General features: G+C 40.9%; 1 protein-coding gene across 2 annotated transcripts in view; it reads left to right on the top strand.

The window, feature by feature from the left end:
- The window catches only part of MATN2 (matrilin 2), a 125,171-nt gene that overhangs the window by 67,224 nt on the left and 37,466 nt on the right, over positions 1-20,481 (top strand). For both annotated transcript variants that reach the window (XM_058564683.1, XM_058564684.1), the window contains exons 5-6: positions 7,340-7,462; positions 20,120-20,242. In XM_058564683.1, the coding sequence (XP_058420666.1) occupies positions 7,340-7,462; positions 20,120-20,242 (246 nt within the window). The remainder of the gene's footprint in view (positions 1-7,339; positions 7,463-20,119; positions 20,243-20,481) is intronic.

The following is a 20,481-nucleotide window of genomic DNA, read 5'->3' on the forward strand; positions in this document are numbered from 1 at the left end:
TCATGTTCTTTTTAAGATCTTTTCCCCTTGATTGGTTTTTAAATTACAAAATCAGTTTTTGCTTATTAAAAAAAAGTCAGTGTACAGATGTATATAAAATCAAAACCTGAACGTCATTCCTCCTCAATTGCACTTCCTGGGGATAATCACTGCTAAAAGCTTGGCTTCTCTTGCTTGCCTTTCTTGTAAGAGGTCTTACATTCGGTATTTGCTTGTCATTACCATCCAGGGTATAGCACAATGCCTGACACATAGTAATTGCTCAATAAATGTCTGTGAAACAAATGAATAGCGCTAAGATATCTTTTTTTTTTAATAATTTTATTTATTTATTTATTTTCCCCCCAAAGCCCCAGTAGATAGTTGTATGTCACAGCTTCTAGTTGCTGTATGTGGGACGCGGCCTCAGCATGACCAGAGAAGCAGTGCGTCGGTGTGCGCCCGGGATCCGAACCCGGGGCGCCAGCAGCGGAGGCGCACTTAACCACTACGCCAGGGGGCTGACCCCCTGAGTAGCTTAAACAGCAGAAATTTCTTTTCTCACAATTCCGGAGGCTGGAATCAAGGTGTGGGCAGGGTTGGTTTCTCCTGCGGCCTCTCTCCTTGACTTGCAGGTGGCCGCCCTCCTGCTCCGTCTTCACATGGTCTTTCCTCGGGGCATGCACATCCCTGGTGCCTCTTTTTGTATCCAAATCTCCTCTTCTTATGAGGACAACAGTCAGATTGGATTAGGACCTACCCTGATGGCCTCATCTTAACTTAATCACCTCCTTAAAAGTCCTATCTCCAAATACAGTCACATTCTGACCAACTGGGGGTTTGGACTTCAACATATGAATTTGGAGTGGGGGAGACACAATTTAGCCAAGAACACTTCCCTGTTATTGTCAAAATCAATAAAATACTTTCTTTGAGTTTTAAAATACAGTTGTGCCCTGGGGAGGAGAGGTTTTGTGAATCTGACTCTATGTGTGAGGCTAATATATACTCAGCAAGCAAATTGGTTCTACCATTTCTCTAAATGACAAATTTGGTTTTTCTTACTCTGTCATCAACAAACTTTAAAACCCAAATGCTCCTCTTTAAAATATCCACTTTCTACTAATGCCATCCGCTTGCAGACTGATCCCTGCTGAGAAGCCTTGGAATGTGACCAGACTGTAAATCAGAGACCATCAATCTTAAGCTTTATTACTTTGCACCAAACTTTCGTTTATGCTTGGAGACACCTCAGTGATTTCTCACATGTTAGGCAGAGACTGAACGTGGAGAGACTGGTTTCCAAATCAGAGATCTGGAGGGCCGAAGAGCTACAGTCAGGGAAGTACTCTTTCTGTCTGTAAAGGAGAGTGTAGAAATTTCAGGCAAAACGACCAGGAAAGGATTTTGTTGAAGTACACGAGGACTGGAGAACACAGGCATCTCTGAGTGACGCACATAGCTCACCCCGCACGTCTGTCCCCTTAGTTTGGCCTCTCTTTTTCCAAGTACAATTTTGCAACCAAGTAAGTTATGCGAAGAACCCAAAACATGCGGCAAAGGATGTCAGAGTTGAATGGGCTGGAATTCTCCTGGCCTGAAAAAGCTTTTAAGTTCACGTGACTGGAAGTGGGCTCCTCCACATCTAATGCTGTACTGATGGTCTCATATGCTGTCACCAGCAGCCTGGCAGCGAGTCAGTGGGCAGCCCTCAAATAAAGGTGGGATTTGACACCCTGGGGTTTTACAGGCCAGTGTCTCGAGACTCAGGAATGCCTGAATCCTGCCTTGCCAATCTCTTCTCTCCCCTCCAATTCCCCAGAGAACTGTGCACACAAAGAACAAAACCAGCATGGGAATCAAAGTCCAGAATAAGCTCTCTTATCCCATGAGATTGGGCCTGTGTTGGCTGATCGATGGAAAATGTCATGCAAAGAGTGGAATCATAACAAACTACATATCCAAACCTATCTTAACCATTTTATTTTTATTTAAAACACATAAATGTACTTTCAGTAAAAATTACTTTTTGTTTTTTTGGTGAGGAAGATCAACCCTGAGCCTAATACCCAATGCCAATCCTCCTCTCTTTGCCGAGGAAGATTGGCCCTGGGCTAACATCCGTGCCCATCTTCCTCTATTTTATATGGGATGCTGCCACAGCATGGCTTGACAAGCGGTGCATCAGTGCGCACCTGGGATCCAAACCTGAGGACCCTTGGGCCGCCGAAGCAGAGCTCGTGCACTTAACTGGCAAGGTAACCCCGTGCTACGCCACTGGGCTGGCCCCAGTAAAAATTACTTTTAACTGCGCTTTCAAAAATGACTAATTTTAAGTTCATTTGAAAAAAATATATGATTTTTAAAAATCTTTCTTGAGTACACCATACCCATAATGTATTGTCTATGATTTTCAGTTTTCATTTCTTTAAATTGGAGCAAGAATTTGAAGACTTCTGTAAAGCAATCTAAGGGCAGAATCCTTGTAAATTTTTATGAAATTTTCCCAAAGTTTTGACACTCGTTTCATCCATGCCTTGTTCTACAGCAATTTTGGTTGGCAAATCGCCTTAACTAAGTCTTTCCAAAGCTTTCAACTTAGTTTTTATTTTTAAAAAACTCAATTGTTTTAGTGCTTATATTTTATTGTTTTTTTATAGTATTTAAATTAATTACAATAACATGTACAGATGGCATATATAGGTTTGGAAACGAAAACAACTTTGACTCTTTTTAATAGCAGTTCTTAAATTTTAGCAGGCATTGGAATTACCTGGATAGCTTGTTAAAACATGTATTCCTGGGCTCCACACCCAGAGTTTCTGATTCAGTAGGTCTGGAATGGGGCCCGAGAATTTGTATTACTAACAAGTTCTCAAGCATGGTTGATGCAGCTAGTTCATGGATCACATTTTGAGAACCAGTGCTTTATAAGCATCCAATCAGTGAATAGGAGAAGTACACAGGTGTTCCAGAGCACAGTTCCACCATGGCCGCCTTACAAGCATACAACCCAGACAATGAGAGAAGTGCATAGATGTTCTAAAGCACAGGTGTTCTGACAGCCTTGAACATTTAGCATGCTCTGGGCTTGAGGTCCCATCTTTTCAGAGGGAATGAAAAGCATTGCTTGATCAGGAGTTGGTTAAGTGGAGGTCAATTTAAAAAGCTTTTGTACAACTTGATTAACACCTGATCCAACATTGGATACTCTATTCTAAAGCATTCTGGAAAAAGGTGAGTTTGGAGTATGTGGCTTAGGCTTTAGGCCTAAGCAAAGCCTCCAACCTCTCCCTAGTCTAATATGGGGCCAGCATACTCAGGTGTCTCTCTGAGGGACAGAGATGGCTGAGTTCAGAGCTTATACCCTGGGGTGTGTAAAAGGAAGTTTAAGAGAGAGGTAGAGTCTGAGTTTCTGTGTTTTAGGTACAGTGACCTGCCCCCTCATCATTGTGGTACTGTTCATGTCCTGGAGCTTGGAAGGCAGATTAGCAGCTCTTCTCTTTGGAGGGGATACTAAGAAGTGGATGGCCAGGAGTAGGACTGACTGATGGCACACAGCCATATCGGGGGTTGGGAGATTTTCGAGATGGCGGAGCAGGCCCAGCATGAGGAGGTTGGAGGTGGGGAGTGTCGACTGCTAACACAGGCCACTGTGAGCCACAGCATGGCCAACTCCTGTGACATGCAGACTGGGGCGTGTGCCAGGGCTTGGTATCCTTGATCTCAGTGTCCTCAGGGTCCCTAGTTATTTGTTCAATGATCCATTGGTTCTTGAAAGATGAGAAATTAACTTTTAGAAGGATTTGGTGCTAGCTCAATGTTTATGTTGTGACTCAACTCCAGCAACTGGGTAATGTCCCATCATGTTCAGATCCTGAGACTATGCGAATGCCCTATTCCCACCACAATGACTTGTATATTAAACCTACAAATATTAGGTGCTATTAGAACTCTTTAGGGAGGTGACATTACAAAAATGATACTTTAGACGAAAACTTGATGAAGCCAAAGAGCAAAAGAAAAAAAAACACAGGTTATTACCCTTAAAAAATCTTTAGCTTTTCCCTTTGCATCTTTTGATCACTATGTTAAGTATGTCATTATCTTCCCAATGGATAGTTTTGATTTTTAATTGTAAATGTGTATTAATTTTTTTTTCTTTTTTTGTGAGGAAGATCAGCCCTGTGCTAACATCTGCCAATCCTCCTCTTTTTTTGCTGAGGAAAACTGGCCCTGGGCTAACATCTGTGCCCATCTTCCTCCACTTTATATGGGACGCCACCACAGCGTGGCTTGCCAAGTGGTGCATTGGTGCGTGCCCGGAATCTGAACCTGTGAACCCCGGGCGGCCGCAGCGGAACACACACACCCAACCGCTTGCACCACCGGGCCGGCCCCAATGTGTATTAATTTTGCAAATTCCATTTCTTTGTTATTATTTACTAACTTTTTTTTTTTTTGATTTTTTATTTATTTATTTTTTTCCCCCAAAGACCCACTAGATAGTTGTATGTCATAGCTGCACATCCTTCTAGTTGCTGTATGTGGGACGAGGCCTCAGCATGGCCGGAGAAGCGGTGCACCGGTGTGCGCCCCGGATCCGAACCCCGGGCCGCCAACAGCGGAGCGCGCGCACTTAACCGCTAAGCCACAGGGCCGGCCCTTTACTAACTTTTGATATTAAAATATCCTAAAACATTATAGAGGGAAACTTTTTTTTTTATGAGGAAGATTGGCTCTAAGCTAATATCTCTTGCCAATCCTCCTCTTTTTGCTTGAGGAAGATTGTCCCTGAGCTAACATCTGTGTGAGTCTTCCTCTATTTTGTATGCAGGACGCTGCCACAGCATGGCTTGATGAGTAGTGTGTATGTCCGTGCCTGGGATCCGACCCCACAAACCCTGGCTGCCCAAGTGGAGTGCGTGAACTTAATCACTACACCACCAGGCTGCCCCGGGGAAACACTTTTTAAAGCAAAAAAATTCATTCATTATTCTAGCACCTTAACACAACAAGCATTTTTATTTGTAATTTCCAGGCTTTGCTATACAGCATATTTTACCTGGATATAACCACTGTAAATATACATTTTTGAGATCTATTTTTTCACTAAATTTTATTTGTCTTCGTATTTACAATTGTGTTATCATAATTATAATGTTAATGACTGCCTAATGCCCAAAATGCGTGATCTTCCCCCTCAAAACCTGCTCCACCCGCACCTTCCCCATCTCAGTTCACAGCCGCTCCATCCTGCCAGCTGCTCACACCAAAATCCCCAGAGTCAGCCTTAATCCCTCTCTTTTTCTCTCACCTCATTTCTAATCCAACAGGAATCCTATTGGCCACACCTTCAACATATACCCAGTGTATTAGTTTCCTAGGGCTGCCATAACGAAGTACCACAAACTAGGTGACTTAAAACAACAGAAATTTGTTGCTTCATAGTTCTGGGGCCAGAAGTCTGAAATCAAGTGCCGGCAGGGCCATGCTCCCTCTGAAACTCGTAGGACAGAATCCTTCCTTGCTTCTGGTGGTGGCTGTTGATCCTGGCCCCTTCCTCAGCTTGCAGCTGCGTCTCTCCAATCTCTGTCTTCACATGGTCTTCTCCCCGTGTGTCTGTGTATTCACGTGGCATACTCCTCTTCTTAAAAGGCCACCAGTCATATTGGATTAGGGCCCAGCCTAATGACCTCATCTCACCTTGATTATATCTGCAAAGACCCTATTTCCAAATAGGGTCACATTCACAGGTACCAGGGGTTAGGACTACAACATACCTTTTGCGGGGACACAATTCACCCCATAACACCCAGAATACCACTTCCCTCCCCTCCCCTCCTTCCAGCACCATCCGGGTTTAAGCCTCCACCGTTCCTCACTGGGATTATTGTGGTAGCCTCCTAACTGGTTTTCTACTGTTGCATTTGCCCTCTATGGTCTATTCTTGATGCCTTTGTTCAGAACCCTCCAATGACTCCCTACTCACTCAGAGTAAAAACTCAAGTCCTTGCAGTGGCCCCCAGTCCCTCCTGATCTGCACCCATTCTCCGCTCCCACCTTTCTCTCTGCTCCAGCCACCTGTCCTCCTCGCTGATCCTGTAGCACACTGGGCATATTCCCATCTCCTGTTTGCACTTGCTGTTCCTTTTGCCTGGATGCTCCCTCCTAGATATCCTCATGGCTCGTTGTGCCTCAGTCAAGACTCTGCCCAGCTGCCACCTTCTCGGGAGGCTTTCCTACCACTTCTATTGCATCACACCCTCCTTCCCACATCCCCACAGCCTCTGTTCCTTTTCACCATTTTATTTTTCTCCAGAACACTCTCCACCTTCTAAGAGACGATGCTATTTACTTATTTATTTAAGTTTTTGGCCACCACCACCATCCAAAAGGAAGCTCCTGGAGGACTGGAGTCATCTGTTTTGTTGCTTGCTGTGTCCTGAGCACCTAAAGTAGGGCCAGGCCCAGAGTCGGTGCTCAGTAGATATTTGTAGAATTAATCAGAAATAGGCCAGTGAACGTTCTCAGAAATCACTAGACCGTTTACCCTTAGTAAATGTTCGTCTTATTTTCTAGAATTTTCTTGTCACTGTAAATAATACTGCTGTAAATAGCTTATTCCATATAGTTCATTTTCCTCTTTTTTCAGTTATTTCTTTGCGTCACATTTACGGAGTGAACATTGTCAAATGTCCTTCCAAAAGGATTTTTGTCAATTTCTAATGCCACTCACCGTTAATAACTGACTGTTTCCATGCTGCTTTGCCACCACTGGGTTTTATCTTGTCTTTATTTATTTATTTTTTTTGTGAGGAGATCAGCCCTGTGCTAACATCTGCCAATCCTCCTCTTTTTTTTGCTGAGGAAGACTGGCCCTGGGCTAACATCCGTGCCCATCTTCCTCCACTTTATATGGGACGCCGCCACAGCATGGCTTGCCAAGCAGTGCGTCGGTGCCTGCCCGGGGTCCGGGCTGGGGAACCCCTGGGCGCCGCAGCGGAGCACGTGCACTTAACCGCTCGCGCCACCAGGCCGTCCCCTATCTTGTCTTTATTTTTGCAGTTTAATAGGTGTAAGTGTGTCTTGTGATTATTTTTATTTGCATTTCTTTAACTTTGAAATACAATTGTTCGTATGTTCTTTAGTTTATCTTCTGACATAAACTGCCTGATCTAGACTGATGATTTTTTTTTTGAGGGAGGGAGCCCCTGGATTCATATTTATTTATCCATACTCTATTTTTGGGCAACAATATTAACCGTTATTTATATTTGTTATAAGTGTGCTTCCATTCTACCATTTCCTTTACCTCTGTTTGTGTTTCTACTTAAACTCTGTGTTTTAATCTTTACAGCTGTGGACTACTGTGCCTCAGAAAACCATGGATGCGAACATGAGTGTGTAAATGCTGACGGCTCCTACTTTTGCCGGTGCCCTAAAGGATTTGCTCTTAACCCAGATGAAAAAACATGCACAAGTAAGTTACGCAAAAAAAAAATTTTTTTTTTTTATGCTATCGTTATGGGCACTGGGGCCACGGCAATCTCCCCAGCATAGAGTAGCATAGGATTATGTGCTGGGGGGGTCTGATACCTTCTGCCCCTGTTCCTCCTTTGTCAGGCCTTTCTGAACTTGTCCTAAGACCGTAGCCCGCTCTAGCTCAGCATCATCCTTCAGGACACTTGGTGACAGTGTCTTGTAGCGGAGACCACGTGTGGGAGAGGTCTTCCAGCATCTGCTGGGCATGCTGACAGTCAAGCCATCTCGCTTCCCGCTGGCTCAGCCTGGCTGCTTCCATCACTATTAATAGGGCTTAAGAAATAATTTCGTTGAAGCTTTGTGGCTTGTGGGCTTCAGCTCTGACTCCACGCAAGTACAGGGAAATCGCTGAGCCCAAAGGAGTTGACTGTGGTTACTCCTGGGTGGGGGAGGGGTAGGTGGAGGACGGTTTGCCGAGAACCGATCGTTTTTTGTTTGAGCTATTTAGTTCTATTTGATTTTGGCTATACACCTGCGAATCAGAATTAATTTGAGCTCCCAAAATCTGACCATAAAAATTTATAAACTAAAGGTGATCACTAGTTTTGTAAAAGGATTCCAAAAGCGTTCTTTTAAATGTAAAGGTATGTCAGAGCACTTAAGGGATTGTGTATGGATTAATTTCCTCCTATAGAGAGGTTCACTTGAGAGAAGCTTGTTCTTAAAGTGTTATGGCCCAGCATCTTTAAAAAGTGAAGTTTAATATCAATTTAGAATGTCATCTCTGAAACATACAGCAATGAGAAAATAGGATTTTAATTCATAAAAAGTTTGTGTACCCACAACCTTTTTAAAATACATCTGTTATGTAAAGCAGGATACACCTGTACAGTTTCTTAAAAAGCATCCTCCAAAACCTCCTGAAACATAAACTTACTCTTCAATCCCTAAATATCCACAGCTTACAAACACCAGAGCTGGAGGCAGGGGTGCATTATGGAATTGTAAGGGGCACATTAAGTCAAAAACACACATTTCTGGAGCCCTAACCATGTCCCAATAGCAGTGAATAAGGGAAGGTCCTTCCTGAAGGAGAAGATATCTTGGCTGAGTCTTGAAGGCAGAGCCATCATTCACCAGGCAAAGAGGATGAGATGGGGGTAGCCAGGAGGAGGAAAGATGGGCCAAGATATTGAGCCAGACAGCTTCATGTCGACACACTGTGCAGTTGTTTATTGAGAGAATAAGTGAATGAATGAATGGACTACTCTGTTCCTAGTCTCCCTTCCCTTCTGAATATTCTGAACTATAAACCAGCAGCCTGGGCTGTGGTGATGGCTGGGGAGTTGTGGCTGCTGAGCTGATGAGTCAGTTCTCCCCATCAAAGGGGAGGCCATGTGCTGCCAAGGGGCGGCCTTGGCCTCAGTTCAAATCCAGCTCCTCTGCTTCTTCACTGGGTGGTCTTGGACGTGTTATTTATGCCTCAGTTTCCTCAACTGTAATAGGGGTGATAATACTGCCTACTTCACAGCGTTGTCTTGAAGACTAAATGAGATAAGCCATATAAACCGTTTAGCAAATTGCCTAGTCTGGAGTAAATTCTTGTAAGGGATGACACTGGCTTCAAAGACTTTAAATTGGTCTTTATTGAGCATATACCACATGTCTGAGCTAAGTTTAGTAGTGCGTAAAAAATTCAAGACTTGGCCCCAGGCTTCCAGTGGAAGCAGTGGGGGACACAAGCCACACAGAGCAGCTCAGTCACCATGCAAGGTGTTAAATGACCACAGTGGGCCCACAGCGTGATGCAGACAAGACCCACGGCAGGAGTTAAGGGAAGGAGGAGGCTAGCAGGACTAGAACAGGTGGGGGTGCTGCTGCCTCCCCAGGTTGAGTCTTGGAGGAAAATACATATCCCATCCAGTCTCCTTTCTCCCTCTGCAGAACTTCCCTGGCTGGGGTCACCAGATTTCTCCTCACAGTCCTAGTTCCCAGAGCCTCGCCATCACCTCTGTACTGTAGCTCAGCGTGTCTCCTGTCCCCGAATCTCTTGGGATGTGGAGAATTACAAGCCTCAAGATGGTACAGGCAAAGAGACTCTGGAAGTAGATGCTGCAGTGCAAGGGGACTGGGAGAGGAGGTCTGGCTAGGAGTCAGGGGATGGACTGGTCCAGCTGTGAGGTCTCACCATCGAGGCACAGAGCCCAGCAGTTTAGCTGTGTCTGGACCCTGTCAGAGTCCAGAAGTGGGCCGCCCCAATGCGTGGGCAGAGGAGAGTGCTGGCAATCAGAGGGGTCTGGGCAGGCAGCATCAGGGAGATGTGTCCCCTAGAAGAAGGGCCCCCTTCCTACTGTGCTTGGGGGTGGGGCAGGGAGCCAGATCTGGGGAGAGACTGGCAAGAGAAGGAGACACTGGGAGTACTTAGAAAGCTATGCAAGGAGGAAATGAGGCAAAAAGCCCAGTTGTAAGAACTGAGACAGTGGGAAGTGCTCCAGATCTGTGGCAGGGACAAGAGCAAGGACTGGGAAATAGGGACCAGTTAAAAGGACAGAACACGGGAGGGAGGCAGAAGCTCAGAATCAAGGCAGGCATCCTGTTAGTGATTAATGAGGCATCACATCACTTCCAGCCAAGTCAGCCTGGCTGCTGCTGTGAGGTTGAGAGATTTAAAAAAAAATTTTTTCCACTTCTCATAAACTTGCAAAAATGAAATAAAATAAAAGATACTCAGTTCCTTAAATTTCAGCATCTATTTTTAACCAAAAGTGTATTTGAAAGCTAATCCAATTTGTAACTGTGCAATTATTGTCTAAAAAAGGTAGACTAGTCAATGTAATAAACCAAGCATGCTTAATTTATGATTAAGCCAAGATGTACATAATAGACTTTATGTTCCTGAACAAATAATATAATTTAAAATACATAAGTAGTGTTCAAAAAAGCACCACTTTTTATATCAATTCCTTACCCTAAAGCAACCCATCTAAATCTATCTGAATATCTTCCAGAGGGTAGAAGGGTAGAAACAGGCAGGTACCATCAATTTGCAAAACATTGGCTAGACTTTTTTTATTGTGCTAAAATATGCGTAATATAAAATGGTTACCACTGTAACCATTTCTACATGTACAATTCAGTGGCGTTAAGTACATTCATGTTGTTGTGCCCTCAACACCCCCATCCAGCTCCAGAACTTTTTCATCTCCCCAAACTGAAGCTCTGTCCCCATTAAATAACAAATCCCCATTGCCTCCTCCTCCCCCTAGCTCCTGGCAACCACCATTCTACTCTCTGTCTCCATGAACTTGACTACTCTAGGAACCTCCTGTAAGTGGTATCATATAATATTTATCCTTTGTGACTGGCTTATTTCACTTAGCATAGTCTTCAAGGTTTATCCATCTTGTAGCATGTGTCAGAATTTCCTTCCTTTTTAAGGCTGAATAATATTCCGTTGTATGTATATACCACATTTTATTTATCCAGTCATCTGTCAATGGACACTTGGGTTGCTTCCCCCTTTTGGCTATTGTGCATAATGCTGCTATGAACATGAGTGTACAAGTATGTGTCCAAGTCCCTGCTTTCAATTCTTTTGGGTATATATTTAGAAGAAGAATTGCTGGATCATATAGTGGCAAGACTTCTTTGAGGTCTAATTTGAAATCACTACTTCTCAGCCACGCATGAGACTCCCAGCTGTTCACGGTCTTTGTGTGGGATAGAGCACTTCAGTCTACTGGACGGGGATTCGTGTCTTTGGTATCAAGAAGACTGTGGGTTTCACATCTAGTGTTTTATCATCTGATACCTGTAATGATGAGTAAAGGCAACTGTGGACATGGTATTTTGCATGTTGCTATTTATTATTTACTGACTTTGAGATGATTATGCTCACTATTTTTCAGACTCCATTGATAACTTGGTTGACGTTTCCATTCTTATTTTTCAAATAGGAATGCTTTGCACAGAGTAGAGTACTAAATGAGTATTTGTACTTGTGTAAGAAACATAGAAAAAAGAAATAATTTTATACTGAATCAGCAATAGCAGAACTAGAATGCATCAGTCTTTGGGTTTCCTGGCCAGCTCATTGTTAACCTGCTGAGCCCCGCTGTCTTTCTGCAGCCTGCAGTATGCCACTTACTTTTGTGAGGCCTGTGTGCATGAATCAAAGACTCTCAGTTGGAAGGGGCCTTGAAGTTCAACCTAGTTCTAGCCCAACCACCCATCCTACAATGTCCTCACCCTGCACTTGAATACCCCCACTGACAAGACACTCACTGTACTCCGTGCAGTGCATCCTACTTTGTACAGCTCTGACTCTTAGAAAGTGACTCCTTAAACTGAGTTGATATCTACTTCCTTGCACTTTGAGACCAACAGAACAAATTGAGCCTCTCGCATTTGCTTGGTCACTAAGAATGAGTCATATCAGACTAACTTTATTTCATTTGGTGACTAGCTAGGCATGGAAAATGCGGTAGCAACTATCTAGACTTTAATAGGCATTCGGCCAATTTGCTGATGAGAGCCCTGTGCCCCATGGAGCAGATAGAGAAATGTGTGGCGGATGAAAGAATAATTGGTTGGGTTTGTAATTGGCTGAATGTCTGTACCCAGAGGATGCTGATTGCTGAACTGAGATTGTCCCGGAGGGAGGTTTGTAAACAGCCTGGTGGAAAGAAGCCTCGAGGAGGGTATGAGAGCTGTCTTCGATTTTTAGGGACCCCTTGTTGGTTCTTGTTGAGCGATGTTTACACATCCAAACGCTCACAAAACTCTCCATTAAGAGTAATACCAATAGTCACTTATTCATTCAACACATATTTGTTGAGCACCTACTGTGTGCCAGATACTATTGGAGACACTGGGCATGCAGCAGTAAATAAAACAGACCAAAAGACCTCTGTCCCTATCAAGCTTACATTCTACTGGAGCAGGGTAAGAGAAGAATACAGGTCTTGGGCCAGTCCTGTGGCCTAGTGGTTAATTTTGGCGTGCTCTGCTTCAGTGGCTGAGTTCACGGGTTTGGATCCTGGGCACGCACCTACACCACTCGTCAGCCATGTGTGGTGGTGACCCACATACAAAATAGAGGAAGACTGGCACAGATGTTAGCTCAGGGCAAATCTTCCTCATAAAAAAAACAAAAAAAGAATACAGGTCTCAATGAGAAAGTGACATTTGATCAAAGACTTGAAGGAGGTGAGGGAGGCGGGAGACCTTTGAGGCAGAGGAAACACGGCACCAGTACAAAGGTCCTGAGGCAGGAACTGTGAGGCCTGGCAATGTTGATGGACAGCACAGAAGTCTGTATGACTAGAATAGAGTGAGAGACAGTGATGTAGGTGTTGTGGTCCATAGAGCGTATAGCCTGCCCTCTCCACAGGCATACATTCACTTCCTATCTGCCCAAATTCTGGTGATACCTGTGAGCTCATGGTCATTCTCCTATGCTGAGATCCCAAACTGGCTTTATTTGTTGGCTGTATTTTGTGTTTTGGATATAGATATCTGAAGCTGTATATACTGTGCCCAGCAATGTTCCCTGATTATTTCCTTCTCCAAATTATTGGGCACCTCCTACACTGTTCTTTTTTCTATATTATTTCTGCCATTTTCCATGGCAACTAGTTTCACAATTATGAATGTGTATATTTATTTTTAATATTTTTTCTGATTACAAAAGTAATATATGCTCGTTATAGAAAACTGGATCGTATAGAAATGAAATTGTATAAAATGAAATGATCTGTAATCTCACCACCCAGAGATAACCATTGTTAATACTGATTTGCTACATTTTTCTCCAGGCTTTTTTTAATGCATATGGATATATTTTTAGAGAGTTGAGTTCATACAGTATAACATTAAATCATGAGCATTTTCACATGTCATTTAAACTTTATCAAAAACATTTTATGTCTGTGTAATATTTGATCATATGTAGATATCACAGTTTGTTCAACAGCTTTTTTCTTGGCTGGTCAAATTGTATTGTGATAAACATCCTTGTGCATAAATCTTTGCATTCCTGATCATTTTCTTAGGAATAAAACATAAAAAGAAATTTATTGAGTCAAAGGCTGTTTACATTTTTAAGGTTTTTGATGTATATTGCAAAATTATCTTCCGTAAGTGTATTAAGGAGGTGATATTTTAAATTTTTGCTAACTTGCTAGGAGAAAATTTTTTCTCATTGCTTTATTATCTTGTCTTTAATTACTTTTTCTTCATAAAATTATGTAAATGTATATTTGTTGATGTTATTTGATTAATGAACAATCGGCTCCAATATAAGAGATTAGAAGTGACTGCTATAAGCTCCATGAGGCAAAGGACTGTACCTTTTTACCCACTGCTGATCCCAGTGCCTGGCTCATTGTAGATGTTCAGAGAATATAGAATGAATGTATGAATGAATGAACAGTAAAGTTAACACATTTTAATATAATTATTAGACACTCAAGAGAAAGGGAATAATCAATATCTGAGTGGAAATAAAAGAAATAGAAAACAGAAAACCAATAGAGAAAACTGGTAAAACCAAGGGGTGGATTTTTGAGATCAATAAAACTGATAAACCTCTAGCCAGACTGATCAGAGGAAAAAAAAAGAGAAAACACAAATTACCAACATCAGGAATGAGAGAGTGGGCATCATTACAGATCCTACAAATATTGAAAGGATACTAAGGGAAAATAATGAATGAAGTTGGGGCCAGCCCCGTGGCTTAGCGGTTAAGTGCGCGCGCTCTGCTGCTGGCGGCCCGGGTTCGGAACCCCGGGCGCGCACCGACGCACCGCTTCTCCGGCCATGCTGAGGCCGCGTCCCACATACAGCAACTAGAAGGATGTGCAGCTATGACATACAACTATCTACTGGGGCTTTGGGGGAAAAATAAATAAATAATGAATGAAGTTATGCCAATAACTTCAGCAGCTTAGAGTAAATAGACAAATTCCTTGAAAGAGAGAAACTAATGAAGTTAACTCAAGAAGAAATAAATCATCTGAATAGGCCTCAATCTGTTAAAAAAAATTGAACTTGTACTTATAAACCTTCCCACAAAGAAAACTCCAGGCCTAGTTGGCTTAACTGGTGAATTCTACCAGACATTTAAGGAAGAACTAATACCAGTTTTACACAAATTCTTCCAGAAAATTGAAGAGGAAGGAACATTTTTCAACTTATTCTATAAGGCCAGCCATTACCCTGACACCAAAACCAGAAAAAGACATTACAGGAAAAGAGAACTACACACAAATGTCTCTCATGAAATACATGCAAAAATTACTTAAATATTTTTAGCAATCAAATCCCACAATATCTAAAAAGGATAATACATCATGACCATGTGGGATTTATCCCAGGAATTCAAGGTTGATTTAACATTCATAACTAGATCAAAACTTAATTCACTCTATTAACGTACTAAAAAGCAAAAACCATATGATGCATCTTAATAGATACAGAAAGAGCCTTGGACAACATCCGACATTCATTTATAATTAAAAAAAAAATCTCAGCAAACTAGGAATGAAAGGAACTGCCTCAACCTGATAAACTGCATCAATGAAAAACCATCAGCTAACATCATACTTAATGATGAAAGAGTAAATGCTTTCCTTATAAGATTAAGAACAAAACAGGATACCCACTCTCACCACTTCTACTTAGCATTGAACTAAAGGTTCTAGCCATGTGATAAGCAAGAAAGAAATGGAATCTAGATTGGAAAGGAAGAATTAAAACCATCGTTATCATCAGACTACATGATCGTCTATGTAGAAAATCCAATGGAATCTACAAAAAAGCTACTAGAACTATTAAGTGAGTTTAGCAAGATTGCACAATACAAAGTCAATATACAAAAACAACTGTTTTTATATATTTTCAATAGAAAATCAAAAATTAAAATTAAAAAATAGCATTTACAATAGCATCAAAAATATGTAATACCTAGGGATAAATTTGACAAAAGATGGAAAGACTTGTACGCTGAAAGCTACAAAACATTGCTGAGGGAAATTAAAGAAGACTCAACTGAATAGATATATCATGTTCATGGATTAGAAGACTCAATATTGTTAAGATGTCTGTCATTTCCAAATTAGTCTATAGATCAAAGCAATATCTATCATTATTCTCGTATGCTTTTTTGTAGAAATTGACAAGCTGATTCTAAAACGTATGAAAATGCAAAGGACTAAAATAGTCAAATAAATTTTGAAAAAGATGAACAAAGTTGGAGGACTTAGTACCTGATTTTTAAGACTAATTACCTGATTTTTAAGACTAATTATGAAGCAACAGTAATCAAGATAGTGTGGTATTGGGGTAAAGATAGACATTTGGATCAATGGAACAGAACAGAGTCAAGAAATAGACCCACATATATATGGTGGAATGATTTTCAACAAAGGTATCAAGGCAATTCATGGGAGAAAGGATGATGTCTTCAACAAATGGTGCTGCAACAATTGGATTGCATATGCCAAAAAAAAAAAAAAAAAAAAAGAAAAAAAGAAACTTGACCCTTACCTCATATCACATATAAAAATTAACTTGAAATGGATTTTAAAGTTAAATGTAACAGTGAAAACTATAAAAATCCTAGAAGAAAACATAGGAGAATATTTTTGTGACCCTGGGTTAAAACACCTTTGTTTTAAATAGGACACAAAAAGCACAAACTATAAAAATAAAAAAATGAATAAATTGAACTTCATCAAAATTAAAACTTTAGTTCTTCAAAAGGTGCTATTACTAAAATGGAAAGGTAAGCCACAGACAGGAAAAAAATATTTGCAAGATAGATAGCCAACAAAGAATTTGTATTTAGACTATATAAAGAACTCTTAAAACTTAATAATGAGACAAACGACCCAACAAAAATGGGCAAAAGATTTGAACAGACACTTCACCAAAGAAAATATAGATGGAAAAGAAGCATATGAAAATATATTCAACAGCGTTAGTCATTAGAGAAATGCAAAATAAAACCACAATGAGACAACTACTACACACCTAACAGAACCGCTGAAATTACTAAGTGTTGGTGAGGATGTAGAACAGCTGGAACTCCTGTCGACTGCTGGCAGGAATGTTGAAGAAGTTAAGCATACATCTACCCATGATCCAGTCATTCTACTCCTAGATGTTTACTCAAGAAAAATAAAAGTATATGTGTACACGAAGACTTGTACATGAACGTTCATAGCTGCTTTATTTGTGATAGCCCAAAACTGGAAACAACTCAAATCCCACCATCAGGTGAATGGGTAAACAAATTGTGGTATATCCATGTAATGAAATACTACTCCACAATAAAAAGGAATAAACTATTGACATACACACGAATGTGGATGAATCAAAATAATTATGATGAATGAAAGAAGCCAGACCAAAAAGGATACATTCTATATGATTCCATTTTTATAAAATTCTAGAAAATGCAAAGTAATGTATCTTGACAGATAGAAGATTAATGGTTATTTGTGGCCAGAGGGAGTGGGGAAGAATGAACTAGAAAGGGGCATGAGGAAACTTCGAGAGTAATTCATAAGTTCATTATCTTGATTGAGGTCATGGTTTCATGGAAGCATACATATGTCAAAACTCATCAAATTGTTCATCTTAAATATGTGCAGTTTGTTTTTTGTCAATTGTATCTCAATAAAACTAAAAACAAGTTGGAGGAACTGTATTATGAAAAAATGTTAATGTCTTGAAACACAAAGAAAGGCTATTGAATAGAACACTTTGTGATGATGAAAATGTTCTATATCTGTACCTTACGATATACTAGTCAGAAGTTGCTATGCCTATTGAGCACTTGAAGTATGGCCAGTGCAACTGAGGAACTGAATTCTTAATTTTATTTAATTTTAATCAATTTTAATTTAAATAGCCACATTAGACAGCATGGTTCTAGATTACAGGAGGCTAAGCATATATGAAAACTAAATATAGTCTCTGACCACCCCACACTGGATCCTGTACTGGAGGGTGAAAAATGCTATAAAGAACGTTATTAGATCAATTGACAAGACTAGAATATGGATAGTAGATTAAATAAAAGTATTGTATCAATGTAAATTTATGAAGGTTATAGCTACACTGTGGTTATACAGATGGTTCCCAACTTACGATGATTTGACTTACGACTTTTCAACTTTATGTTGGTGTGAAAGTGATACACATTCAGTAGGAACTGTACTTTGAATTTTGAATTTTGATCTCTTTCCAGGCTAGGGATATGTGGTAGGATACTCTCTTGTGATGCTGTGCAGCAGCAGCGAGCCCCAGCCCCCAGTCAGCCACATGATCAGGAGGGTAAACAACTGATATACTAACAACCATTTTGTGTCCATACAACCATTCTGTTTTTCTGATTTTGCCCAGCTGTAAGCTAATGTAAGTGTTCTGAGCACGTTTAAGGTAGTCTAGGCTAAGCTATGATGTTCGGTAGGTTAGGTGTATTAAATGCAATTTTTTTTTTTTTTTGGTGAGGAAGATCAGCCCTGAGCTAACATCGTGCTAATTCTCCTGTTTTTGCTGAGGAAGACGGGCTCTGAGCTAACATCTATTGCCAATCCTCCTCCTTTTTTTTCCCCCAAAGCCCCAGTAGATAGTTGTATGTCATAGTTGCACATCCTTCTAGTTGCTGTATGTGGGACGTGGCCTCAGCATGGCCGGAGAAGCAGTGCATTGGTGCGCACCCGGGATCCGAACCCGGGCCGCCAGTAGCGGAGCACGTGCACTTAACCGCTACGCCATGGGGCTGGCCCCAAATGCATTTTTGATTTACGATATTTTCAACTACTATGGGTTTATCAGGATATAACCCCATCATAAGTCAAAGGAGATCTGTATAAGAGAATATCCTGGGCCGGCCCTGTGGCTTAGTGGTTAAGTGCACGTGCCTCCGCTGCTGGCGGCCCGGGTTCAGATCCCGGGTGCACACCAATGCACCGCTTCTCCGGCCATGCTGAGGCCACGTGCCACATACAGCAACTAGAAGGATGTGCAACTAAGACACACAACTATCTACTGGGGCTTTGGGGGGGAAAAAAAAGGGGAGGAGATTGGCAATAGATGTTGGCTCGGAGCTGGTCTTCCTCAGCAAAAAGAGGAGGATTAGCACGGATGTTAGCTCAGGGCTGATCTTCCTTACAAAAAAAAAAAAAAAAAGAGAGAATATCCTTCTTTTTAGGAAGAACACACTGTATTTGAGGAAAAAGGACCAGGATGTATGTAACTTATCCTCAAATAGTTCAGAGAGATAAGCAAATGATAAAGCAAATAGTGTAAAATATTAACAATAGATGAATCTGGGTAGAAAGTATATGTGTTTCTTGTACCTACATACTTAAATTTTTATGTTTGCAGCTTTTTGTAAGTTTGAAATAGTTTCCAAATAAAAAGGTTTTTTTTGGTGCCTTAATATGTGATTATATTATTGCAGTTATTTTTTTTAAAGAGTTCCAGTCTTTTAAGGGTACATTATGAAATATTTATGGATAAAATTATATAACATCTGGGGTTTGCTTCAAAATAACATGAAGCCTTAATATGAGGGATGGGAGTATAGCTGAAGCAAGGTCAGCCATGCATTGATCTCTTGAAGCTGAGTGATGTGTATATGGATTTATCATACTATTCTGTCCATATTTGTGTATGTTCACAATTTCCATGACTTTAAATTGGGAAGAATTGGCATCTTCTCAATGTTTTTCTTTTCAAGAATATTGTGTGCCTTTCTCTTGTTTCCTTTGGTACTGGCTGGGAAAACTCTCATTTATACCAAATTCTTCATTGTGAAAATAACATATGTAGTTAAAACAATAAAAATTCTCATCAAAACAAAAAGATCCTGTTTAAGACCCTGCCAGTGGCCAATTATTTCAGCCAATTTTAAACAGTGCATCCAAGTTCCAGTACAGCAAAATACTTTGATCAGACCCTTCAATAGAAGTCTCTTTCCGTATCTAAAAATACTTATACAAATAAAATCCCATTATAAAAAATTCCATGTGATCTTTTTTTCCTTAATATTTTGGTTTAAATTAATGGTAGCTAGAAATCATAAGACTGTGAAACCTTGAGAAGATTCAGGTGCAGATGAGTCCAGAGGTATAATGAAGGAGGTGTTTTGCGCTCAGAGTATCTATGCCTTTCAATCCTAGGGCTTCTTTTTCCCAGGATCTGACTTTGTATCCTATTGTTTGGCTCAGTGTTTGAGGAGTTTAAGTGGTTGGGAGTTTGACTTTGTGAAGATTTCTTTGCTTTAATTGCATAAACTCCATAAAACATTCAGTTAAGCTCTCTCTTCCCAGCCTGTGATATGACAAACACTCAATGACACTGTCATTTTAGTGGATGTTACATGAACCAAGACAAGGAAACCATCTTCACAAATTTGTTTGTTGCATAAACATTTTGTAACATGTCAAGAAAGTTCTCTTACTGGGGGGTCATATCCCTAAACACGAAAATAGCTTCATTGAGAGATCCCTTCATGGCGTGAGTGTTTGAGGTCACGGGAATTTATTTGTTTAGAAAAAGTTAAGACTGAAAAATCCCTCAGTTTTGCTGTGCTAGATTTATCGTTTTGTTGGTCATTATTATGATTTTTCTTTCTTTCCAGAGATAGACCACTGTGCCTCGCCTAATCATGGATGTCAGCACGAGTGTGTTAACACAGACGATTCCTATTCCTGCCGCTGCCTGAAAGGCTTTATCCTGAATCCCGATAAGAGAACCTGCAGAAGTAAGTTGCACTGGGTGTTGGAGAAGGGCTTGTTCCACTGAGTGCCCTGCTGGTTTTCCTTTTCCTTGCAACTCTTAAGCAGATATACTTGTTCTGTGTTTACTGACATGATTCTGCCCTTTATTTTACCTTTTGTCTCACCTGATCCTGTGAGGGGGATGATTTTTAGAGATTGAATAGACGGGGTCTGCCCATTGGATTCATTTAGCAAAGTCGAGGCCCACGCTGCAGCTCCCACC

Source organism: Diceros bicornis, chromosome 21 (genome assembly GCF_020826845.1).
Source record: "Diceros bicornis minor isolate mBicDic1 chromosome 21, mDicBic1.mat.cur, whole genome shotgun sequence".
In the NCBI taxonomy this organism is placed as follows: domain Eukaryota; kingdom Metazoa; phylum Chordata; class Mammalia; order Perissodactyla; family Rhinocerotidae; genus Diceros; species Diceros bicornis.